This window comes from Crocodylus siamensis, chromosome 15, assembly GCF_052110815.1.
Source record: "Crocodylus siamensis isolate JL-2025a chromosome 15, ASM5211081v1, whole genome shotgun sequence".
NCBI classification, from domain to species: domain Eukaryota; kingdom Metazoa; phylum Chordata; order Crocodylia; family Crocodylidae; genus Crocodylus; species Crocodylus siamensis.
This window is the reverse complement of record NC_143409.1, coordinates 7011970-7037878: the sequence shown is the minus strand read 5'-3', so window position 1 is coordinate 7037878 and position 25909 is coordinate 7011970. Positions and strand designations below refer to the sequence as shown.

General features: G+C 49.7%; 1 protein-coding gene across 4 annotated transcripts in view; it reads left to right on the top strand.

The window, feature by feature from the left end:
• LRRK1 (leucine rich repeat kinase 1) overlaps window positions 1-25909 on the top strand; it is a 101294-nt gene that overhangs the window by 45461 nt on the left and 29924 nt on the right. For all 4 annotated transcript variants that reach the window (XM_090028731.1, XM_090028729.1, XM_090028730.1 and 1 more), the window contains 14 exons: window positions 2961-3187; window positions 3553-3680; window positions 3932-4095; window positions 5640-5777; window positions 8889-9001; window positions 10171-10247; window positions 15793-15922; window positions 16445-16557; window positions 17360-17574; window positions 18952-19116; window positions 19415-19587; window positions 21634-21754; window positions 22046-22205; window positions 22970-23246. In XM_090028731.1, coding sequence (XP_089884857.1) covers window positions 2961-3187; window positions 3553-3680; window positions 3932-4095; window positions 5640-5777; window positions 8889-9001; window positions 10171-10247; window positions 15793-15922; window positions 16445-16557; window positions 17360-17574; window positions 18952-19116; window positions 19415-19587; window positions 21634-21754; window positions 22046-22205; window positions 22970-23246 — 2201 coding nt within the window. The remainder of the gene's footprint in view (window positions 1-2960; window positions 3188-3552; window positions 3681-3931; window positions 4096-5639; window positions 5778-8888; window positions 9002-10170; window positions 10248-15792; window positions 15923-16444; window positions 16558-17359; window positions 17575-18951; window positions 19117-19414; window positions 19588-21633; window positions 21755-22045; window positions 22206-22969; window positions 23247-25909) is intronic.

The window sequence follows — 25909 nt, the reverse complement described above, 5'->3', positions numbered from 1 at the left end:
CTTCCTACTTCGATAGTATTGCCTTGGGGTTGCAGTACTGAGCATTTGTAAAGAACTGCATGCATAACAGGGTATGCACATGCGGCATGTTGTTGCTACTAGTTATTACTGTGCACAGCTTTTCATGTTGAGTTCATAGATTGCTACGGGCTGGAAGGGACCTTGCAGATCATCGGGTCCAGCCCCCACCCCACCCCACACTAGGCAGGAAGACAACTGGGGTCAGGTGACTGTCCAGTCTTCTCTTGAAAACCTCCAGGGCAGGTAACTGCATCACCTCTGGAGGGAGTTTATTACACAGTCTGGACATCCTGACTGTGAAGGAGTTTTTCCTGGTACTAAGCCTGAAGTGGCCTTCCAGGAGTTTGTATACATTGGTCCTGGTCTTCCCCAGGGGTGCCGCAGTGAACAGTTGTTCACCGAGCTCCTGATGCGCTCCTCTGACGTAGCAGTAAACCACTACCAAGTCCCCTCTCCACCTTCTCTTCTTTAGGCTGAAGAGGCCCAGGTCCCTTAGCTTTTCCTCCTATGGCTTGCCTTGCAAGTCCCTGATCATACGGGTGGCTCATTTCTGGACTGTCTCAAGGTTTCCCACGTCCTTGTTGAAGTGCAGCACCCAGAGCTGGACGCAGTGCTCCAGCTGCGGTCTCACCAGCGCTAAGTACAGCGGGAGTATCACTTCCTTAGTTTTGCATGAGGTGCAATGGTTAACGCATGCCAGCGTGTTGTTTGCCCTGCTGACCACCCCATTGCACTGCTGGCTTATGTTCATGCGGTGGTCAGTCATTACCCCCACGTCCTTTGTGGCCGTGTTGCAAGTCAGGTGGTCACTTCCGAGCCTGTATCTATGTTGAGGGTCGTTTGCCCCGAAATGGAGCACCTTACACTTGGAAGTGTTAAAGATTTCGTCTTTCCTACTCACTGGTTCTTCTTTACCTGGAATTTTGAGTCCCAGATCACCCTGAAATGCCCTTTTTTACCTCCTTTTCATTTGAAATGCGGGGTTCAAAAGCTGTAAATTTAGCCCCTAAAAGGAAATGAAAGTAGTGGATCAGTTCCTTGTTGCTTCCTGGTGGTGATGTAAAGGGTCACTCCAGCAAGCCTGGAGCTTCAGGACCTCAGAGAGTTTGAGCTTGTGAAACCACTCTTGGGGGAACAGCTCCCAAAGCATCTGCATCCCATTTTCAAAAGTCCCTGTGCAGGTTGATGGGTCTTAGTTACTTCTGGAAATGTTCCTTTGGCGAATGATTTTAGGCGGTGGCATTTTCCCAACTTCATAGTCTCAGTGATTTCCAGATTTCTTTTTTTAAAAGGAGACCATATTCTTGTCCTCATCACAAGTCTCAGTGCGAAGTTATGTAGCAAGGGGGCTGCTGCTGCTCTGATCATAAAAGGTGTGCGCTGTTCTTCCCCATTTGTATGTAACAACACAAAGGATTATTTGCATATGCTTTCCATACTTATTGCCCCTTATCTCAGCAATGCCTCTGAATTGCCCCCTAAAGTGGCTTGGAGCTGCTGATGGTGAAGAATGATAGGTGTGTAAATATTACCATGCTAGCAAACAGCTGATCACTGATAAGCCTTATTGTACTGCTGCTCATTTCCCTCTCCAGGAAACCTCCTTGAGTGCTTTTCCCTCCCGGGAATATTGGGCTTGGTGTTGCTAGATTGACATCTGTGTGCATGTGTGCGTGTGTTTGTTTGTGTGTGTGTGTGTGTGATTACAGTTAACATAGCATACCTCATGTGACCCTACCATGCAAGGCTTTACTTTGTCTGCACCAAGTGTGTGGGCTTAGTCCTTGTAGGCAGCCGCCCTGATGGGACTCGCTGCTGTTATTGGCCTTTGAGCTGGTTGAAAGAAGGAGTGGGTTTATGACACGTGGCCTTAGACCAAAGTAACGTGCTCTCTTCCAGTTTAACATTACCCTGGGGAAAAAAAGGGGTAGAAGCATGCTGGTGTGAGTGTCATAGACCTGCAGCTTATCCTAAGGTAGCCATTTGTTCCTAGGATCAATGGACTGGAAGGGACCTGGAAGCTCATCAAGTCTGGTCCCCTGCCATAGGCAGGAGTTTAGTGAACTCAAACAAGTTCAACGAGGTGTTTATCCAGCCTCCTCTTGAACACCTCCAAGGATGGCGACCGCACCACCTCTGCCGGGAGTGTGTTACACGTTTTAGTTATTCTTACGGAAAAGAAGTTCTTCTTTATGTCCAGTCTAAATCGTCCTTCTGTTAGTTTGTGTCCATTGGTCCTCGTCCTCCCAAGGGGTGCCTTTAATGCAAACAGGCTAATTTCTGCTCCCCGGTCCCGTAAGAGTGAAGCTCTGCAATCACTTCATGCAGGCACCCTGGGATAGCAGCACATCTGTCTGTTCCAGATCCCACTGTCATTTATACTGGTGTACAAACCTGTTGCAAGTCACCCTGCTGCAAATGTCATGTGTCTGTGCCCTACCTCAGGCGTCACCCTGTACCTGTTTCCCACGCACATTTCTCACCAAAGTCCTTGTGAGATGGGCACATAGAGGAAATTTGACCCATGCATCTGTAACAGGCAGGCTCATGGTAGTAAGGTTGCAAGATCCACAGGGGAAAGGATCTGAGAAGGTCTGCAGTAACTCTCCATGTGTGGACACTCAGGTCCTGCCCAGCCCCATGCAGGCTTTCTGCTCAATGGAGCTGCCTCTGGAGAAGGCTGTTCATGGCAGGCTGCTTTACCCTCCATGGAGCAGGTGTGGAGCTCCCCAGCCAGATGCAGAAGGTTTCTTTCCTCCTGCTCCATGCAGAGAAGCCAGGCTTTGCTAGGGTTGTGACTGGGTCAGAGAGCAGCTGCCTCTGTTATCAATGCATTACCTCCCAGCCTGCATCCCAAGCCGTGCAGCAGGCTCTACGTAATCTCTGCCAAGCGGGTGGGTGGTATTTACCCAGGTTCTGCTTCCTTCTTGGGCCTGCAGCTCCTTCGTGTGAGCTGGACGAACCTCAGACTGCCCTGGGTGGACTTGGACTGGCTGATTGACATCTCGTGCCGGATCACCGAGCTCGATCTCTCTGCCAATTGCCTGGTCACCCTTCCGTCCGTGATCCCATGGGGCCTGATGAACCTCAGGAGACTGAACTTGTCTAACAACCAGCTGACAGAACTGCCCGGCGTGCAGTTGTCTGATGAAATTATATGTACCAGGTGGGTCTGGCCTCCCCACTCCCTTTCCTTCAAAGCAGAGCAAGGGCAAAATGCTGCTGCAGTTCGCTCAGCGGAGCAGACATGGCAGGCTAAAAACGTCCTTGCTGGGTACATGAGCAATGTGTTGATGGTCCACCTAGGTTTATCTCCATATGGTCAGATTCAGTGCTGTTTGATTATGAACCCTTTTCCTTGTTGATTATTGGGGCTCTCCATTTGAAAAGGATAGCTCTTTGCCATGGCTTATGAGGACATACGTAGTGTGGGAGCTCCAAAATGTTCCCATTAACGGATGTTTGTCTTACAGCTCTGGTCATGGCTATGCCTTTTATTCAGGCCTTACTGGATGCTTCTTGCTCTTACAGGTTGCTTGAGGTCGACGTCTCCATGAACAGGCTCACCACTCTCCCCTCCGGATTCCTGCATCTCACAAAACTTCAGAAACTCCTTGCTGCCAAAAATTACATGGAGAAGCTGTTTGAAGAGGAAAATAGTATGTGTGTGCCCATGACTGAGCTCAGGTTTCCATTTGCCATTCTAGGTTTGATCTTGCAAGCAAGACCCAAATCCACCCCTACCTCATCCCACAAGCCCTCACCCATAAAAGCCAAGAGTAGCTGAAGGTGCCTAGCACCTCTCAGGATACTCGTCCAAAGCACATGGATGTCATCAGGAGTTTTTTTCATAGGTAGCATTGCCAGTGACAGCCCCTCACCAGACTTGTGATGCTTTTGTATCTTCCAGCAACTAATTGGATTGGACTGAGGAAACTGCAAGAACTGGACGTATCCGACAACCGCTTGATGGAGCTGCCCACGACGTTCCTGTGCTGCCTCAAATCCCTGAATGTCCTGCATGTTTCTAGAAATAACCTGAAGGTGTTTCCAGACCCCTGGGCCTGCCCCTTGGTGAGTCAGGTGGCTCTGTCAGGAACAGAAGCCTGTGTATACCTTTTCATAGTGTGAAGACACAGCGCAAAGAAACACAACGTGATTCATTGCTGTTGTGCTGCTGTGTGGAGGCCCAAAAGCCACTCTGCCATTGCAGCAGTGCTACTGGGGAGACTTCCTCTTTCAGAGCCTCCAAGCCGGTCTCTTGGAGGTCTGTTCCCACTACTCTGTGAGCGAGTGTTCAAGTGAAGGCCAATGCTACCTCATATGGAGAAGGCAAACACCTGTGATCCCAGCTTATATGAGCCAAAGGATGTGTAGAGTCATTTTACCAAAACCACAGCCTTTGTTTTGATTGACTTTGACAGGCAGAAGGCAGGGTAGATTTGCATTTTATAGACTAAGCCAAGTATATAGCACAAGATTTTGTGGGCTGAAGCATCTGATGGAGCGGGCTACAGCCCACAAAAGCTTGTGCTGTCTCTGTGTCCGTCCATCTTTCTGACCACATACACATACACACACTCTTTTGTTAGTCACTAAGGTGCAAATCTGCCCTGCCTTCTGCTTGACTTCAGACTAACATGGCTAGCAACGTCTCTGACTTTTGACAGCATACTAATACCCCTGTGTCATAGTTTCATAGTTTCATAGTAGCTAGAGTCGGAAGGGACCTAGGTAGATCATCTAGTCCGACCCCCTGCCTTAGCAGGAAAGAGCACCGGGGTCAGATGACCCCGGCAAGGTGCTCATCTAACTTCCTTTTAAAAATCCCCAGGCTAGGAGCCTGCACCACTTCCCCTGGAAGCTGGTTCCAGGCCCTAGCCACCCTGACTGTGAAGTAGCGCCTCCTAATATCTAATCTAAACTTACCCTCCGCCAGTTTGTGACCGTTATTCCTGGTCACTCCTGGCAGCGCACGGGGGAACAGGGACTCCCCCAATACCTGCTGATCCCCCCTGACCAGTTTGTAGCAGGCCACAAGGTCCCCCCTTAGCCTTCTCTTGTGGAGGCTAAACAGGTTCAGGTCCCGTAGCCTATCCTCATAAGGCCTGCCCTGCTGACCCCTGATCATACGAGTGGCCCTCCTCTGAACTCTTTCCATATCGTCCACGTCCCTCTTGAAGTGTGGCGCCCAGAACTGGACGCAGTACTCCAGCTGCGGCCTGACCAGTGCCGCATAGACGGGGAGGATCACCTCCCTGGACCTGCTCGAGATGCATCTGTGGATGCATGACAGGGTACGGTTGGCCTTCTTGACTGCCTCCCCACACTGCCGGCCCATGTTCATCGTGGAGTCAATGACGACCAGTTGAGCAAGTTCTTTCAAAATGTGTTAGCAGCTGCTTGGTGTTCACCTCTCCAGGACAACAAACCTATGTGCACACAATCCTTCATTTTGTAGCTTTTTGTTTCTTGAAGATCTAAGAAGCTTGCAGAAATCCACTGTATTCATACTGTATCCACACACAAACCATGCGACACTCAATCAGCCTGTTTCCAGAGAGTTGCATCTTGGGGTTCTTTACTCTGCTGAACATATTTTTCCTTTGTGCTTCCAGAAATGCTGTAAAGCAGCTAGGAATGCCCTGCAGTCCCTCCCAGACACCTTTGCTATTTTCTGGAAATATCACCTGAAAGAAGTGGATTTTTCTGAAAATGCATTAAAAGAAGTTCCTCAGGGGCTCTTCCAGCTTGAGGTAAGTATAAAACCTTCATTGCCTTCATCTGTTCAAATAGCTTAGCCAGTTGGACCTTGTTAGTATGGTGTGCATGTGTGAGTGCATGCAGGTACGTGTGGGCGTGTGGGTGCGGGCATGCAGGGGCGCGTGGGTGCGGGCATGCAGGGGCGCGTGGGTGCGGGCATGCAGGTGTGTGGATGAACAAGGGCCTAGATGCTCCTTCCATGTTCAGTAGCAGGGCCCCTTCACTTCCGGCCCAGTGCCTGTATGGTGTTCAGTATTCACCCTGCTTCCCCACAAGCTGCTACACTTCAGCTGTGGCGCATGTGATCTCCGTGCACCACCTGTAACACTCCTGAGGGATCCCCTTTAGAAAATCAGTTGGTGCCTGCAGTTTTGTGTCTGTGGAATGACTGTTTTTGCCACTAAGCTCTGCGTTGTGGTTCTAAGTTGTGGGCATAGATATTGGGCTGTTCATAACTGCATCCTTGAATAATTGAGGGACAGGAGAGAAGGGAATTGCCTCTGAATCTGGTCTGGCAACATGTCTGTAAGTGTGAAATCTACATTATGAATGGGGGCTGTGTCCACGCCCTGGGGAGTGCTTGCTATGAAACCTTGGAGCATGTACAACAGACGTGGCTCAAGCGCAGGGCCTGGCTTTTGACAGCTCTGCTGGACTTTAAGCATGACGGGATCACTTCCAGTGTAGCCTGTGCGAACGGTGCTTCATACATTCTCCACTGACCATGATTTAGCCCCTGACAGACTTGGTTAGGCCCCCAGATGCTGTGGTTCAGCAGGGGCCAACATTTTCAGCAGGCATGCCACAAATTAGCCCCACACCTTCCCTGAGTGCCACTCCAATCCCGTTCCCCTGCCTGATCTGCTGCTCTGATTTCTGCTTCATGTCCTGTGCTCCCCGACTGATATGCTGCTCTACTTTCTCCTCCCTGCTGCCCAGTCTGCTGCTGTGCTGCCTGTCCCTTCCCTGGTCTGCTATGTGCCACACACTTGTGCCATGGGTTGGCCGCCCTGCTCTAGTTAATGATGGCAGCTCCTGTCTCTGGGTCTTTAGGCTTATTCAGATAAAATAGAAAAGTGGCAAGTGTTCCCAGTTACCCAGGGCTGGACTGTGGTCCACATGATGCGCCTGTGCCCCCGAGTAAGAACATCCCTGTCCCCTCAGCTGGGCCGCCTACACCTTGGGTCTGGGCACGCTGCAATGAACAGGACCACACAGGGCTCAACTGATCCTTCTCCAAGCACATGAAGCGACAGTGAATACTAGAGCCTTGGTGTTATCCACACTCGCTGGCCAGCCCCAGTCAAGAAAAAGTAATCAGCATTCCCCTAGACATGCATGCAGATGTGGCCTCCATCTCCCAGGGCTCCAGCTTGAACTCTCCTGGGAAGGTAGAAGCACAGGCTTTCCTGGGACACGTGGCTTGCATTCGTCTCTGCATCCCAGAGCCCCACCGCTCAATCACATTGAGTTGTGTACATCCCAGTGCTCCATCCTCCAGCCCAGCAGTAGAAGTCTGCCACCTGGTCCTGGGAGAGCTCCCTCACGCGGAAAGCCTGTGCTGATGCTTGCAGGGAACTTGGCCCAGGGTGCAGGTTGAGTCATCTGGTCCGACTGGTGCTGAAACCAAGGGTAGGGCAATTTTAACAGAAGCTGTAAGTGAGGGGAGATGGAGAGAAGACTTTATGGCTAATTTGTATGTACTTCTTCAAAGGCCTTTTGCTCAGAATTACTTCTTGCCTTAAAGTTAATTGGACACACGTGTTCCATCATTCCCTTCAAGGGCTCCGCTAATAGTCCATGTTATTGTGCATTTGGTTGGCTCTTTCCAGCAGTAACAGCCCTGCAGCACCCTGAGCTGTCGCTGGAGGGAGTATGTTGCACATTAAATACTGTTCTGCTCAGCTGCCAAGTCTGCTGCGACCACGTTGCATTCATCTCCCTCATTCACCGCATCTCCAATACAAAGTCTTGGCTGGCATCACTCCATTTACTTTGGCTGCAGTGTATTAACTTTCATGGAGTTATGATAGTAGAGAATTTGGCCTTTATAGGATACAGTTCATCATACTGTGTCCTGTAGTGAAGCTGTATAGTATTCAGCATTGAATCCTGTCTACATAGTGTGACATAATGCATAAGAAGCAGAAGTGGAAACAACCTGTCAAGTTTCAATGTCCAGTCTTAAGTCAGGGAGAAAAGTAACCAGATATTATAGACCAGAGGTACTCAATCCCTGGCCTCCAGGCCAGACCTGGCCCCTGGTACTGTCATCCACAGTCCATGTCTCTGCTTGCTGAATTGGGCACACAGGATGGCATGAGGCCCAATCCCAGCACGTGGGGCTGGATTGAGGAAGCATGGGGACGTTAGGGCTCTGATCCCAGTGCACATGCTAAACAGAGGGGTTGCAGGGCCCTGATATGGGATCAGTACAGGGCCCAGTGGTCTGATTCTGGCATGTGGGGATAAGACATGGCTCTGGGGACTAGCCAGGGCTGTGCCAGACCTGATCCAGCCACAGGCCTGATTCTGGCATGCAGGACCAGCCCCACACCACTCGCCTGGCCAGCAGGGCCAAAAAGTTGAGCATCGCTGGTCTAGACAGGGAAAAGTACATGCACATTATTTTGCTTTGCTGTCTAAACAACAGATAAGGGTAGGAGTTCAATTCCTGCAACACAGAAAGCTCCTATTTTTGCATATGAAACCTATTTGAGACTGACTTTTGTCTCATCTGAACCTATTCATGTATTAATCCATATGTATATGTGCTAGAGCTGGCAAACATATGACAAATTTTCCACTTGGGAATATTCCCTTAAGAATCCAGATAAAGTTTCCCTTTAGGTTTATAATTTCTCATTGAGTCCTTCAGCAAATAAGTAGGTAATCGCACTGAGCTAACACACACAGCTTTGTAGAAGAGGTGTAGTCAGCGTATGTGCTGCAGAAGGATAAAAGAGGGTATGTTTGTATGCTAGAAAGTGCATCTCTAGTTAGCTGCCTTCATTCCTGTGCAGTTTCAGCAGGCCTGCTAACCGTGTCTCTTCCTGCCTGTTTGATGGATTGCTTTTCCTAAGGGCCGAATATTTCACTTTCAGGCTTTGGTGTCTCTGAAGCTGTTGGGAAATCAGCTGGTGGTGCTGCCTTCTCAAGAGAAGTGGACTTGTAGACAGCTCAAGTCCTTGGATCTCTCCAGGAATCAGCTTGGAAAGTAAGATTTTCTTTTTCAGTTTGTGTTAGAGCTACAAGGGAAACCAAGGTTGCCAGAAACACCAGTCCCTTGCCCTGTGTAGAAAGTGCCAGTGCTTTTGTGGACCTAGTGAATGAATTACCTACGTATAACATGTCTTTTCCAACTCTGCAGTTGGTCCAATAAAATATATCACCCACAGAAATCCTTGCCTCTTGGTCTACATAATGTAAAGTTGTCTGTGGAGTATGAACCACCTCTCTTTCCCATGTTTTACATACTTATGGCAATGAAAACGTATCAGTCGATCTCCTTGGCATACACTACATTACTTGCAAGTAATGCATGAAATAATACCTGCAGAATCTTCCTTCTGCTAGTGACAGCATTTTCTTTATGAATGCTTATTTGTAGCAGGGCATATCTGACCCATAAATATTCAGCCACTTGATCTCAGCTTGGGAGTCCACGCATGCAACAGGCTGTTGGTTCACAGAGCAGACCGATCATGCAGGCTCTTCAGAAGAGGCGAGGCGAATGTGGAGTGATATTTTTCCATTTGGAAAGGGTGTGGGTTATGCACACCTGTAGGCCTAGCGCCTTCTCTAGAGGCGCCTATAGGCATGTTGTGCTCCCCATGCAAATGCACACCCAGCAGCTGTTCAGGAGTCATCGTGATCCACCTGGTCAACCAGCAGGGGTACAGCACTGCTCTACAGGACTCTCCATGCATTTCTGCAGCATTACTCTTGAATTATCGCATTGGAGGGGCTCTCTCTGTTACCAGAAAAGGCAGTTGTGCTGCTCTCCAGAGTCTCCAGGAAGCTTGTTCAGTGTGCTGTTTGGCAGCTCACTTACCCTTGATGCTCATAAAGCACAAGGCTAAGTGTGCTTTTCACAAGGGAAGCGACCAAGTGTCCCAGAGCACCAAACATTGCAAGGGGAAGGGCACTGTGGAGTCCAAACCGGGAACCTTGGGTCCCAGTAGTCGCTACTGTTGGTGGCATTGGACCTACGCTGATCTCTGTTGCTGATGCCCTTCTGTCCTGCACCAATAAACATGCTCTGAAATCACACAAGGGGCTGTGAACCCTCAGTGGCCGCAGACTTGGTATGTGTATCCACAGGCATGGCCTCCCGTGAGACCCGCCTTCTCATATGCTTCTCTTTACCTTGTGTTTTATCCCCAGAAATGAGGAGGGATTTAAAACCAAGCGGATTGCGTTCTTCACTACAAGAAGCCGACCACGTTCAACCATCGAGACAGGTACGAGATACGGCGGCCTCCTCCCCTAGCCAGGAACAGGGAGGGAGGTTGCGGAGAGGACAGCAAAGAGACAGGGCTGTTGAAGTCTGGCTGAGAAGGGGTCATTATAAGTTTGGCTGCCAGTGGCATTTAAGCAAGAAGAAAATGTTTAATCATGAAAATGAGGAACATGGTGGTACGGACTGCCTGCGTGGCTAAAGAATGTGTTTGGGAAGTCAGTCTGGCCAGTCCTTGGTACACTGACCCGGGAAAGCTAACTGGTATTTAGTGGCATCACTTTTGTCTCAGTGGCTGAATTAGCAAAGTGGGTTTTGTCCTGGACTGCTTGTCTCACTTTGAAGGTTTGCATTTGGGAGACTCTTCTGAGTGCTATAGGTAAAACCCAGTGTTATTTAATATCTTCATCAGCAATTGGGATGAGGGTGCAGAGAGCACCCTCTCCAAATTCACAGATGATACCAAATTATGGGGCAAGTTAACACACTGGAGGGCAGGGAACAGATACAGGCTGATCTGGACAGGTTGATCAATGGGCAGAACAGAATAGGTTGCAATTCAACAAGGATAAATGCAAGGTACTCCACCTAGGGAGGAGGAATCCTCAGCACACCTACAGGTTAGGGGATGACTTCCTCAGCAGCTGAGCAGCTGCAAGGGATGTTGGAGTCATAGTTGACTCCAAGAAGAACGTGAGCCGGCAGTGTAAGGAAGCCATCAACAAAGCCAATCGCACCTTATTGTGCATTAGCAGATGCATGACCAGCAGATCAAGGGAGGTGATGCTCCCCCTCTATGCGGCACTGGTCAGGCCGCAGTTGGAGTACTGTGTCCAGTTTTGGGCACTGCACTTCAAGAGGGACATGGAGGATCTGGAGATGGTCCAGAGGAGGCCACTCACATAATTAGTGGCCTCCATGCAAGACCCTACAAGGGGAGGTTGAGGGATCTGGATCGCTTCAGTTTTCACAAGAGACGGCTGAGGGGAGACCTTGTAGCCGCCTATAAGTTTATCAAGGGAGGACAACAGGGAGTTGGAGATGAGGCATTTACCAGGGCACTCCTAGGAGTAACCAGGAATAATGGGTACAAACTAGTGGAGAGTAGATTCAGGTTAGACATTAGGAAGACATTTTTTACAGTAAGGGTGGCCAGAGTCTGGGACGGGCTGCCAAGAGAGGTGGTGCTGTCACCTAACCTGGAGGTCTTCAAGAGGAGGCTTGACAATCACCTGGCTGGGGTCGTCTGACCTCGGTCCTCTTTCCTGCCAGGGGCAGGGGGTCGGACACGATGATCCTTCATGGTTCGTTCCAACTCTACAATCTATGAATCTATGAACCCTGTAAAGATCAAAAGACCACTTGCAGATCTCCATGTTGATGCCTGATCTTGGTAGGAGCAATTTGCTCCTCTTTTCTGTTTGTTTGTGCTTCAAGGCACTCAGCTTTAATGAGCTATGGGAGGTACTGACTGAGCAAGTACTAAGGGACTTGCATAGATGAGTGGAATAAAATTTAGATGCCCGAGACGCACCTTTCGGATCTGATCGCAGTTAAGTGGGACTGTGAGCGAGGAAGAGGTGTCATTCGGCAATGAACTCTTGCAAGCACTCTTCTTCCTGCTTTGCCTGCCATGTATGAGTTGAGGTTCACACGAAGAACATTTGGGATTAGTTTTCCATTGAAGCTGTGATGCAGTTATAGTTGGTCAGGGGCTCAGAATGGTACACTTGGAAGGCAGAGACCCATTTGGACACCCACCTGGACCTCCGAGTGAGAATGGATCCCTTGCCCATGTAGTAATCTCATCTCACTACACTTGCAACATTTCCTCTGCAGAAGCAGGAGGTGGTGTCCAGCATCCAGCATGCAATGGGGGCGTCCAGCCAAGGGGTGCAAATCCCTTCCATGAGGAAGAGATTTCTCTTTGCTATTTAGCAAGTTAAAATAGAAAAGGCAAAACATGGGTAGAAAGGTGAGTGCAGTGCCATCAGCAGGAAATGGGACCTTATAGCTGCTGTGTCCTGAAGAATCCTGCAAAACCTGGGGCATCAGCCTCTCCACTCTCCAAAGTGGCATATTAAGCATTTTGCAGCTGGGTGGGGAGATGAAGGCCTAATCCCCACAGTATATTGAAGCAAAGACCTGGCTTGGCTTGCCAGTACCCCAACCCACAGCATGCACACACTCCTTAGGTGCCCCCAGTAATGCCCACCTTCTGCACCTGCTTCTGCAGAGCTACATAGAGAAGAGAGCTGGAAATGGAGTAGAGAAAGAGAGGAGAAATGATAGCAGGTGTGTCCAGTCCTGGAACAAGGGGATGAGGGAGGTGAAGAGGGGATGTGAAGTAGTCAGCCTGGTAGGGGGTCTACATAGCATGCACTGCTGTGTCCATCAGTGAGGTGCACAGGCAAAGGGGCCTCAGCCACGGTGACTGATGTTGCACGACCGATGTTTTCCAGCACATACCATCCATTTCCCCCCTGACAGTAGGCAATCTAAAATTAAAGTGCGTCATACCCACTGCAGCTACACAATGAAAAACAGTCATCATTGTAATAAAAAATCAATCCAAATTCAGTCTAGAAACCTTCCCCTCCACCCACCTGGCTTAGCTTTTATGGGGGGCATGCATCTTATACACTAGAAAACATGCCCCATTGAAATGAGATATGCTCAGTGCTGCTACATAGATAGCACAGTGGCATGAGGCATCATAAAACCAGCTTAGCCCGCTCCCTGAGGGCCTGTGCACCAGCAGGAACTCCTGAAGGAGGCAGGGCCAGCATAACTTACTCTTCATAACAGCGCCTTCCCCAGACAATGGGATGGGGCCAAGTGCATGTGGGCCATTTGTCACTGCTTTCAAACACCCTCCAGCCCCTGAAAGGCATCCTCTTTGGCAAGGTATAAGTTAGAATAAGTCTTCTAGTCCCTGGATGGCAACTGGATTGACTAGCCACCGAGACGGAATAAAGTCACGTTCTCAATCGCTTATCAATCTCCTGAGCCAGGTGCTGCCTCGTAGGGCTGGGAGAGACCGTCAAGAGGTGGAAGAATATGAATTCTGGACAGGAGACAGACCAGATCCATTTTTCTGCCGCACGCCCCAAAAACAGCTCTCTGTGTCTGATATAGTCCTACCCAGCGAGCTGTTTACTCATGTCCAGGAAATGATTTGCTGGAGATCATTTATGGATGCTTCAGCCACTGCATTGATAAAACTCAAATACCTTTCTGCCTATGCAGACGGTTGGGTTTGTGCAGTGTACTCATCCAAAGCTATTTTTAGGGTAGTTTGGGGGGGGGTTTCCAAAAAACTTTAAAAGAAAATGCAAACAGCAGCCAGAAGAGTCCTAAATAACTCCTGAATAAATTGTCACCATTCGTGCACTCCCCAAACCTGGTTCCAGCACCGTGCAGCCTTCTGCACCGAGGGTTATGCAAAGAGCTGGGTGTGCTGCTGCTATATCTGGTCTAGTTCCTTCGGGTCCAAGCTGCACTAGATCTGTCTGTATCTGGGTGTCAGAAATCTGTGGGGCACTGTCATCCGGCCCCCAGTGCTGCTCCTGCTCCTGGATCTAAAGTTGACCCACACTGCACATGGCATGTGTCAAACTAGGGCAGCTCTCTTAGCCTGATCTGATCCACAAGGCCAGCCATGCACCGTTCACCTGGCCTGTGGACCAGCCCTGCACCACTTTTCAAGTGCACGGGCCAGATGTGTTGACACTCCTGGTCTTTATATCTAGATTCATGGGTGACTGGAAGCCGCCGGTGGCATTGCTGGCAGGGATGGGACTGGCAAGCACTTGCAGATGCTGTTGGTGGCGAGGATGGGACTGGCGAGCAACTGCTGACACTACCACAAGTGTTGGTGTCGGGGATGGGGATGGCGAGCACCCGCAGATGCTGCCAGTAGCATCGGTGGTGGGGACGGCCCTGTCGGGGGGGGGCACATGACTCCCCGTATCCCCACACCACTTGCCTATGTCTAGATTTGTTCCAGGAACCTTAAATACTCAATGCATAGATTAACTTTATGATAAATCAGAAAATAGTGAGCCCCTGAGAAATCTTGTTTACTTACAGCGATCAGAAGATAATTTGCATGTGAAGACTCGGCCAGGCTGTGATGTGCTTGCTCCCACAGAACAAGCCCTTCCGGCACAAACAGGGCCACTGACTGCAGAACAAGCACATCTCCCTGGCCCGGGGCTGTCATCCAAGCACGGACTGCTGTCAGAACTAAGAGGACTTTTTTTTTTAGGAAACTGGCCACCATTATCTTTTCCACTGGTGTTTTTCAGATTCATTGTAGTTACAGCCATTCTTCAAACATCATTTGAATGGAAGAACATGTCTTTGGAGAAGTGTAACTGTAGTAGTCTTGGGGCTCTTTTAACTTTTGTGATTTGCTTTTATTGAAATGATGGACCAAGAATGTAATGGATGACATAGGATTTCCTGTGCAGGGTCTCCCCAGCTGTATCTTTCTCCTTGTCTACTTCTGGCCTAATTCTTCCTGGTAGATGTCCACAGGACGGCACACAGGAGCGTTACCCTTCATCCTGGTATTCTGTGCAGTCGTTGCAGAAGTATCGAATACAACAAAATGATCAGCTTTGCAGCTAGTTGGATTTCTTTCTCCGAACCATGCCAGCAAAAGCAGCCTGGTGATTCAGTTATCACTCCTAGTGTTTGGGTCACACCCAAAACACACTGAACACTGTTCAAACACATAGGGAGACTCCTTTGCCCTGATGTGTGTGCAGCCTAAATAGACAAACGGGAAAGACAGTGTTTTGGAGTGCTGTCTGGTGTGTGCTCTATTGCTTGGGGTTTTCTTTCTCTTCTTCCTCCAGCTGTTTGTACCCGCTTTCTTTCCATGTGTTCTTCTCTCCAACTGCCCAGCCCAACTTGCTCCACCATTGCTACTCCAAAATGTCCTTCTTCCCCCATCTGCACTCTCTGCCTTGCACAGATTGGACATGAAAGGCCACAGTGGAAGAGTGCATAGTCTCAGCTCCCCTGTGCTATCGCTGGTGACTCTTGCTGCTGGGTGGCTCGCCCATCTGAAAGGTTAACTATACAAGCAGACCCAATCCTCCAGACTTTGTCCACACCAGGTTGCCCATATGTGGTTACCGGGCTATAATGTGGTGCTGTTTACATCCAAACTGGTCGTAGTCCCAGTTCTCAGTGCAAGCCACAAGGTCTGGAGTGGTGGTGGTCCAAGAAGCACCTCACAATAGGCAGTTTCCAGCAGGAAGGGGACAGATGCTGTCCCAAGACATACTTTCCTAAACTGACTCCCATCAGTAACCTGGAGGCCGCCTCTGTTCCTCACCTGGCCACCGTGGTGGGGACTAGTCATCTCCCAACACATAGTGCTGAGATTGGAAAACCCAGGGTCTGTGCTACTCTGTGTTACTGCTAGGGACCTCTGTGAATAGTTAAGATCAAGGGCTGGGGGTCCGGAGCCCTGTGGTGTATTTTTAAAGCTGCAGCCTGCTCTCAACTTTCTGCTTTCTCTCTTGCCATTGCAGGTTCCTTCCTGGAGTTTCCTACGTACCTCAGCGACTCTCTAGAAGTCCTGTATCTGAACGACAATCAGTTAGACGTCGTCCCGCAGTCCATTTGCCTGCTGAAAAGTTTAACGGAGCTTTATTTAGGAAAGTGAGTTGTGTCGTCAAAAGTCACGTTATTTCTCTGCTGCTTTTATAAGGACCCTTCTCTCTTACTTTGCAACCATAGGTGACAAACTCCCTTGAAGTCATAGAGCAGACGGCCCATAGCGCCATGCAGGCCCCATAAATCTCTGTAATATAGGTGGGGATTTAATCTTTAGGTGAAGGAGTATTTATGGTGGTTTTGTACAACACTGGTACCTCATGTGTCTGAGCGCCCTTCTGGCTCTCCACTGCCACAGCTTCCTTGCCCTTGAGCTAATGACTAAACATCCATGCCTAAGTTTCCTTACCTGTAAAATGGACACAGATAATTCTCCTCTGTCTCTCAGAGGTGATCCCAGTATTAATTAAATTTACAAATCACTTGACAACACTGGGTGTGGGTTAAGTATCCTGATTAAAATGTTAAAAGAAAACTGGGGACAGATTTTTGCATGGACAGAATGGTGTCATAGGAGCCGGTAAGAGGCACTGTATATGTTCAAAGCCTGCATTTACTTTTGTACAGTAACCCTGGCATCCGAGAGCTTCCTCCAGAACTTGGACAGCTGGCTAATCTTTGGCAGCTGGACACCGAGGAACTAAATATCAGCAACGTTCCTGTGGAGATCAGAAAAGAAGGTAAGCCCCACCCTCCGTGGATGTCCAAGATGATAATGAAATAGAAGTGATTTTGATTGCCTGGATCAGGAAAGAATCGCATTGGCCCAAACCTTTGTCATTGCTAAAAGAAACTGCACGGAGAACTTCCCACATAGATTGATATTTTTTTTTTGTCTTGCAATACGCACATATTAATGTAGTGTTTTGTTCCTAATGCATATGCTAGAGAGGTTTGACAGGGTGTTGTCTAGGCACACTGACATTTGATAATATTTTGACAGCCCTTCTACAGACATATTAAAATATTTCACAGTCATGGCCCCAAACTCTTCAACAATACTCTTGTAAGCTGTTGCATTTGGACCAATGACAACAGCATAGTCCTATTTTTAATACATGTAAGAAAATCCTATGGAAATAAAGTTAATGAGAATTATTTCTTCTAAAACGAAGGTCTGTGGCTTAAGTGTGAATTTAACTAGAAACATGGAAGTCTGAGGAAAAGCGGAGTATTTTCCCAAAGCTGAATTAGAGTTTATGCTTCCTTTTTTGCTTCTGGAGAATGAGGAGCAAGGCTTGCTTTTGTTTTCACACTGATTCATTGTAGACTTACTGCATCGACACTTTCCAGGGGCTCTGTTTCGGGTCTTCCCAGTTAGGGCTCGCTTGCTTTTTGTTTATTAGCCCTTTCAAGCAACAGGGAATCTGCACTGAAAATATTCATTCTGCCGGCCTGCCTACCATGTGAGGCTCGGTACTGCCCTGCCATGCACATTCACATGCTTGCCATGGGTTAATCCTTGCACCCTTTCTCCAACAGGCCCCAAAACAGTTCTGGCGTATTTACGAGCTCAGCTGCGCAAGGCTGAGAAGTGCAAGCTGATGAAGATGATTGTCGTTGGACCCCCGCGTCAGGGGAAGTCGACACTGATAGAGATTTTGCAGACGGGGAAAGTCCCACAGGTGATGCACAGCGATGCCACCATACGGACAACAAAATGGGAGCTTCAGAAACCAGCCGGGTACAAAGCTAAGGTGAGTCACAGTCCAAGATACTTACCCAGATGGAGCTGTTTGGTTCAGAAGGGCTTCTCAGTGGGGAAGTAGCTTGTCCCTTGAGGGCTGTCTGCAGGTCTTGGAGAGGATGGGACTGAACATGCCCTGCCCGTTCCCCACTGCTGTCCTGTTCTAGCTTCGTTCTTTATCCTTAGTCGCTCCTTGCCCATTCCTGAAACTCTCCATCCTTTTCTTCTGGGCACCAGGTTTTCAAAGACCCTTAGGCATCTAAAGGTGGAAATAGGTTTCATGCTTTTATTGATTTCAGTAAGTTGTCCCGCTTTCCTGGATTACAACAGCAGTTGAAAGCTAGTTCATGCAGATGCTCCGGGCACTAATCTACACCTTTAGGTGCCAGGCACTGTTGAGAATGTGGCTCTAGGGATTCGCTCAACATTGTACTGGGACCTATTTGCTGGCTTCCAAGTGGTAAATAAGGGGTCTACAGCTCAGCTGCTTGTGTGCAAGCTGCCAGCGCTCACTCCAGAGCTAGTAAAGCCCTCGGACTCTTAACCACTCATCACTCAGGAGTCATAAACTGGGACTTCAGAGCTGTGTGCAGGTCTCTGTCCAGTCTCCTGGAGTGATTAAGCAAATCATTGAGCTTGTCTGTTCCTTGGCTATCAGAGCATGACCTAGCATCCCCGTGGCATGTGAGGATGCAGTGCAGGTTTCAGGGTGCTCATATCCTGGATGAACCCACATACAAGGAGAAGGGTTCCTATCCAGCAAGGGTGGTCTTCCCCTGAAGAGTTTTGGATCAGAGGGCACTTCTTTTGGCCCCTGCTTGAGACGATACTGCACAAGGCAGCAATATTTCTCAAGATGCCCCACAGGTGTCAATCAAAGCCATGAGAAGCTTGGAAAGCAAATGTTTCCAAAAGGCCTTGGCTGTTGCACAGGTTAAACTCGGTCATGATTGACTGGAGCATGATGACGGAGAGCTGCCCCCAGCCCAGTTCTGTCCAGCACAGCACCAGCAGACAGCGAGCTTAAACAAGCCCATCACACGTGCCGCAAGCCAGGAAGACAACCGTTTTCATTCGGGACCCAGCAAAATGCACAGCTCAGAATCAGATCTCTGTGCTGGAAAACCCGTAGCATCCGCTAGAGACTTCCCAGCATCAACAGCACCGCTATAGTCTTAGCAACAAGCAATTGGTTTGGATTTCCGGTGTGGAAGTGGGATACAATGGCTTGTTGATTTTTCCTTTCCCGGGGGCACAATTAGGACATTGAAAACCTTCTAGTGTCGCCCATTATGGAGGCACCCCGGCGTAGGTTTATACTTCAGCTATTATCTCCCTGTGATTTACTGGAGCTGTTTGATTTAAACACTTCTCTTTGTCTAAGTAGGTTGATTCAGTGGAGCTCAATGTCTGGGATATCGGAGGCCCCGCCAGCATGTCTACAGTCAATCAGTGTTTCTTCACAGACAAAGCATTGTATATAGTCGTATGGAACTTGGCTTTGGGGGAAGAGGCCGTTGCAAACTTGCAGTTCTGGTTGTTGAACATTGAGGTAAGATGTCACTCTTGGGTTGTGAAATTTTTCTTTAGTAGTAGTAACTCAGTACGTCAAGGGGGATCTTCTGGGTTCTTTTAGAAACTCAGCTGCCTCTGATTCTTATTTTGAATGGTTTAAATCCATCATCGCCTTTATCCTTAGCCGTGCACACCAGCACTTGTAAAAACAGCCGATTTATAAACCATGGTCAAGACTGTGCTGCAGATAATTGTGTTGGAATCGGTATCTGCCCCTGGTCGGGTCATGCTCGTGCTGTCTGGATGCAAGTCATGGGCCATGTGTTCTCTTGCAGGCCAAAGCCCCGAATTCTGTCGTGTTAGTAGTGGGAACGCACCTCGACCTCATCGAAACAAAATTTCGGGTGGAAAGGATAGCCACTCTCCGGGCATACGTCCTGGCGCTCTGCCGCTCTCCATCAGGGTCAAGGGCCACTGGCTTTCCAGATATCACCTTCAAACACTTACAGTAAGTACCACATCCCTGATCTAACCCTGTGTTCTCCGCCCTGACCCCTGAATGGAAGTTGGTTTTTTTTCTAAATTCTCGTTTCCTTGGCACCCACAGGGATTTAAAAACCCTTCAGCATTGTGCTACCTATACTTACACAGAAGGAAGCCATGCCTCATTTTCCTTCTGGGTAAAATAGGGGTAAAATATATGAACTTTCAGGGGAGTTTCATAGATGGATGAATGTCGCTGAAAATGCTTTGAAGAGAACAGGCTTAGCTGTTACCTAAGCATTGTCACTGCTAGTAGCTACCAGTGACCAGCTGGTGGGGATTCACTAGGTTTCCAGGACTAATGTCTTGTAACCTTACACCCCTGTATCCTTATAGGATCATAGGAAAGTAGGGCTGGAAGGGGCCCCCTTCTCAAGGCAGAAATCATCCCTGACTAGCCCATCCTAGCTACCGTCTATCCACCTGCTCTTGACAGTTTCCAGGGATGGAAATGCTGCGACCTCTCCAGGTAGCTTGTTCCAATGGCTGATCACCCGCAGAGTGAGGCAGTTCTTCCCAGTCTCCAACCCCAATTTCCTCTCCTGCATTTTGGGGCCATTGCTCCTAGCCCTGTCCCCAGCAACCGCAGAGAATAGTCCTAGAGGACACAGAGCATCTGCGATTTCTTGTCCTGCAACTGGGCTGCAGGGTCCAGCTCCACAGCCTCACCTCTGCCGTTAGGAGGGGTGGATGCCCTGGAGGAGCTTGCGTGCAGCACTCAGTCCAGAGCAGCGTGCTGGTGCTGAGCAGTGGGGAATTTGGTAGCAGCTTGGCGGGCCCAGCGTGACGCCTAGCTGCTAGATATTGCTGCTGTCTGTGGCAGCTGCTGGGGGCTGGCCCCCAGGTCCCACAGCAGGCATGTTAGGGGGATTCTGCTGCCTCCGCCACACACGTTGCGCACCCGCTGGCAAAGCCAGCTCGGAGACCTCCGGGGCTGCATTCTGCACGTGCCCAGCACTTTTGGTGCAACTTCCCACGTCCTCTCCCAGAGCAGAAACCCCCCTTCCCCTGCTGACCCCCAAAACTCCAGTTCATGCCCTTGCACAAGCTCTTTCTGTTCCTCTCAGCCTCCTACTTCTTTCCTCTGCCGTTTCCTCCTGTTTTTCCTGCCTGCCTCTCCTTTCTCTCCTATACAATCCCAGTCATTTGCCACCGATCACCTGGAGCTGCTGGGAACACTGCTCCTCACAGGACTAATCCGGGACAGCCAGGGCATGGCTGGAAGTTTCCGTATGTTGTGGAAAGCCTTTGTGGGGCTGAGATAAAAGCACTCTGATGAGCCATTCATTCAGCTCTCTGCTGCGTGAGCATGTACTTCCCTTTGCCCACCCCCACCTCCATTGATGGTCACGGTTTAAAATACCGGATACCTCTTTAAAACAAGGGTCTTCACTGCCCCCTCCACCCCCAAGAATATATGGGGGATCAGCAAGAAAGAGGCTTTGTTGGGGGAAGTAGAGGAGGACTGTTCTTATGCAGCCAACGGGGTGGACGGGAAGTGCAGGAAATGGAGAAAGCTGCTCCCAGCTGTGAGAGAGAGGAAGGGGGTCGGCTTTCAGGGACCCAACAGGAAGGCCAGATCCTAGGGTCCAGCTGAGAAGGGGAAGTGGGGAGGGGGGGTGGCGAGAGTGCTAAGCCACTACTGGACTGCTTTGACCCTGGGACTGGAAGGCCCCTTTGGGCATGAGCAAACCCCTGTTGGAATCTGCTGTTTGGGGCTTCAAGAGTGCAGCACCCTGCACCCAACCTCCTTGTGCCCCCAGGATGTCCCAGGGCGTTGTCTGCACTGGACACTCAGGGGGCACTGGGGGAGGCAGCTGATGAATGAGCCGTGCCATCAGGGCATTGCCCAGAGGTAGAGGGCTCTGCACCAGAGCCACGTGTAGGAAAGGCAGCTGGTAGGAGGAGGTGGCTTTCCGTGTATGCTGGCACAGGGAATTGGGAATCAAAATGGGGAGTTCTCAGGCTGCACTTAAGTCTCTCAGCTCCGTGCCCTGTTTTCTCTTTGCAGCGAGCTGTCGTGTAAGACCCTAGAAGGCCTCGATGGGCTCCGCCAGCTTATCTTCCACGTCACATGCAACATGAAGGACGTCGGCAGCTCCATTGGATCGCAGAAGCTCGCGGGGAGATTGGTGAGAGCATCTCTTTGTATTGAGCACCAGGCAACCAGAGGCTGTGTTTTTGTTGAGCCGGGAGAGGTTTTCACCTGTCTTTGGGGCTCTGTTTGGTTACAGCTGCAGGAAGCATGCAGGTTGGAGCAGCCCATCCCAATTGTTTCATTTCTGGTCCAACCAAATTCAAAAAACTATCTGCTGGAGACATAGCTCTCTCTCCAAAGGGCCTTTGAACCAGCTGCAGAATGAACTGGGGTAGCATGATAGCTGGGTGTCATAGATCATGTTGTTTTCTTGTGTGACTTACAGATCCCAAGAAGTTACCTTAGCCTCCAAGAAGCCGTCCTTATGGAGCAACAGAGAAGAAGTCAGACTGATGATGTGCAATATCTAACCGACAAACAGATAGAGCAAATCTTAGAGCAAACCCCTGGGAATGACATCAAGGACTACGAGGACCTGCAGACTGGTAGGCCACCGGACAGCGGTAACTGCCTGGGAGTTAGCCTGCGGCATCTGTTGGGATTTACAAACATCACAAAGCTAAAATTAGCTGCTTGGCAAATAATTGCTGTGAAATCATCTGAGTCAGTGAAGGTCTCTGCTGTGGGCACTGGTGACAGTCATGGCTAGTGACGTGAGTGCCCTAGGAAAGCTGCAGGTGAAGCTAATTGTATTTCAGTGAGACTCTTCCCTAGAAAAGTCATCCCCTCCACTTGACACACTTCTGGGTGTCAGGCCAGAGCTTACCGTACCAGTGTATCGTATCATATTGCCTAATCCTGTGGTCCCATGTGGTTCCGAGGCTGTCTTGGAGGCACGAACGTTGCCGTATGAACTTGTCATATGTCTTGCAGGCACGAGCGTTGTTAAAACTCTCTGTAGTTTCATATGTGAGGGGCCCAGGGTGCTGTTCTCACTCACTCAATATTCCCCCAAAAGCCTGTGGGAGCTGTTCCTGTGCAAGGACTCCAGGAGCGGGGTCTGAGTTGGAGTAGGGGCAGACAGGGACACTGCAAAGCTACAAGGTGTGTTTGTGACCGTGCTGAATGGGATGATCTCCAATCAGCTATATCTTCTGCCCATAGGAGTTATTTGTTGGGGCAATGCTCCAAGCCTGTTCCTTGTCTCGATAAAGCCTTCAGGGCTTTCTTCTGATCTCCTCATGTGCTGGCAGGTTGCTTAACACCCTCCTTATCTTATCATTTATTTCTTTGTTTGTTTTTTTTAAAGCCATCAACTTCCTCATAGAAACAGGGACCTTGCTGCACTTCCCGGACACAAGCCATGGCCTGAGGAACCTGTATTTCCTGGATCCAGTCTGGCTATCCGAATGTCTCCAGAGAATCTTTAACATTAAGAGCTCCAAGTCCATTGCTAAGAACGGTGTGATCAAGGCAGAGGATTTCAGGATGTTGTTAGTTGGGACTGGGTTCACCGAACAAACAGAAGAACAGTACTTCCAGTTCCTGGCCAAGTTTGAAATCGCATTACCGGTCGCCAATAACAGGTATGTTGGAATTTCTCAGCCAGGATGGCTCAGCGGGAAGGAGAGATGTTATTTAGGCAGCTTTGTCACAATAAGCAACTATTGTAGTGGTGTCACCGTGAGAAAATACTTGACTGGGTAAACCAGCGGTGAGAGATGATGACAAGGCTGAGTTCCAACAATCCCTGCCTTGCAAGAAATATGTGAGATTGGACCATCTGATCCTAATAGATCACCCTCGCTGCAAGAAACGATAGCAAACCTCTTGAGTTCCTGCCAGCGTTCCCCGGGAGACCTGAATTTTGGTCATGTCATCCCTGAGAGCAGAGGTTAAGTATCTAACCCCAGGGGGAACAAGCCAGTACATCCCAAGTGACACGGCTGATGTCTTGTTTGCAAAGCTTCTCGTGAGGTGTTTGTCCATGGTTTTCCTAGGAGTTTGCCATGGGAACCCTGTTGCTGGATGTTACTGGATCTATTCCCCCTTCCCTTTCTTCTGGACAAAGTTCCCTGCTGCTTTTCCCTACCCAACTCTCACTGGATTTATAGTTAAATCATAACCACACGTCTTCAGTGCTGGGTTGGCGCGTCACGTCCCAGCTCTTCCCTCGGAGACTTGCTGCATCTTTCTCACCCTTAGGGGAACTCCGAGTGCTGGCACAAGTGACACGGCCTCAGCATTGTGATTATGCTTTCATAGATTCATAGACATCAGGGCTGGAAGGGACCTCGGGAGATCATCGAGTCCAGCCCCCTGCCCAAAGAGCAGGAAGTCAGCTGGGGTCATAGGATCCCAGCAAGATAAGCATCCAATTTACTCTTGAAGGTGTTCAATGTAGGTGCTTGAACCACCTCCGCTGGCAGACTGTTCCAGACCTTGGGGGCTCAGACAGTAAAGAAATTCTTCCTCATGTCCAACCTGAAACGGTCTTGCAGGAGTTTGTGACCGTTCGACCTCGTCATCCCTTGGGGCGCTCTGGTGAACAGACGTTCCCCCAGATCCTGGTGGTCACCCCTGATAAACTTATAGGTGGCCACCAGATCACCCCCGAGCCTGCGCTTTTCCAGGCTAAAGAGTCCCATGTCTCTCATCGTAAGATCTGTTTTCCTGACCTCTGATCATGCGCGTGGCTCTCCTCTGGACTCTCTCAAGCTTCTCCACATCCTTTTTGAATTGTGGAGCCCAAAACTGGACGCAGGACTCCAGCTGCGGCCTCACCAAGACCGAGTACAAGGGGAGAATGACGTCCCGGGGATTTGCTCGAGAAGCATCTATGGATGCAAGCCAGCATTTTGGTCGCTTTACTAGCCGCAGCATCGCATTGCAGGCTCATGTTCATCTTGTGGTCAATGATGACCCCCAAGTCTCTTTCTTCTGTAGTGCTATCCAACATAGCACTGCTGAGCCTATAAGGATGCTGCAGGTTTTTCCTCCCAAGGTGGAGAACCTTGCATTTTTCGGTGTTAAACACCATCAGTTTCTCGTCCGCCCATTTGCTGAGCCTGTCCAGGTCAGCCTGGATCACCCGCCTATCTTCTGGCGTGGATGCTTTGCCCCAAAGTTTGGTGTCATCGGCGAACTTGGCCAGTCCACTCCTGACTCCAATGTCCACATCATTGATGAAGATGTTGAACAGCATGGGTCCCAGGACAGAGCCTTGAGGGACCCCACTGGTCACAGGGCACCACGATGAGTGACTGCCATCAATCACAACCCTCTGGGTCCAACCACGGAGCCAGTTTCCCAGCCAGCGAATCGTGGTGGAGCCAAGGCCACAACTGGGCAGTTTGGCCAAGAGGTGATCATGGGATACCAGATCAAAAGCTTTTTTTGAAGTCAAGATATATGACATCAATCTCTTCTCCCTCGTCCAGGTGATAGGTCACCTGGTCATAGAAGGAAATGAGATTGGTCAAACAAGACCTACCCACAACAAACCCGTGCTGGCTATCCCTTAGGATGTTAGCCTGGGCCAGTCCATCAAGGATGGACTCTTTAATAAACTTTTCTAAGACCTTCCCCGGGATAGAAGTCAGGCTGATGGGCCTATAGTTAGCCAGATCCACTTTTCTCCCTTTCTTGAAGATCGGCACCACATTGACCTTCTTCCAGTCTTTGGGCACTACACCAGAGTGCCAGGAGCTCTCGAAGATCAGTGCCAAGGGCTGGGCTATGACGCTCGCCAGCTCCTTGAGTACCCTGGGGTGCAGATTGTCAGGGCCGGCTGACTTGAAGGTGTCCAGGCCCTCAAGATGTTCCTTCACGAGGTCAGCATTGATGGAGGGCAGGGGATCTCCCTCACCTGGACCACCCTGTCCCATAGCGGGCATGGGCATCCCATGGGACTGATGAAAGACTGACACAAAGTACCCATTTAATACATTGGCTTTTCCTGGGCGTCAGTTGTCAGTTGCCCCATCTGGTTTAGCAGGGGTCCAACATTGCCCTTGCTTTTCCTCCGGCTCCCCACATATCTGAAAAAGGACTTTTTGTTGTCCTTGATGCTTGAAGCTAGTTGGAGTTCAGTTGCAGCCTTGGCTTTCCTGGTTTGCTCCCTGCAGGACCGGACCAGCGCAGAATAATCCTCCTTGGAGGTGAATCCCGTCCTCTATCCTTTGTAGGCTTTCCTTTTTAGCCGCAGGAGGTCCGCTAGGTCCCTGGAGATCCAGGAGGGCTGCTGTGC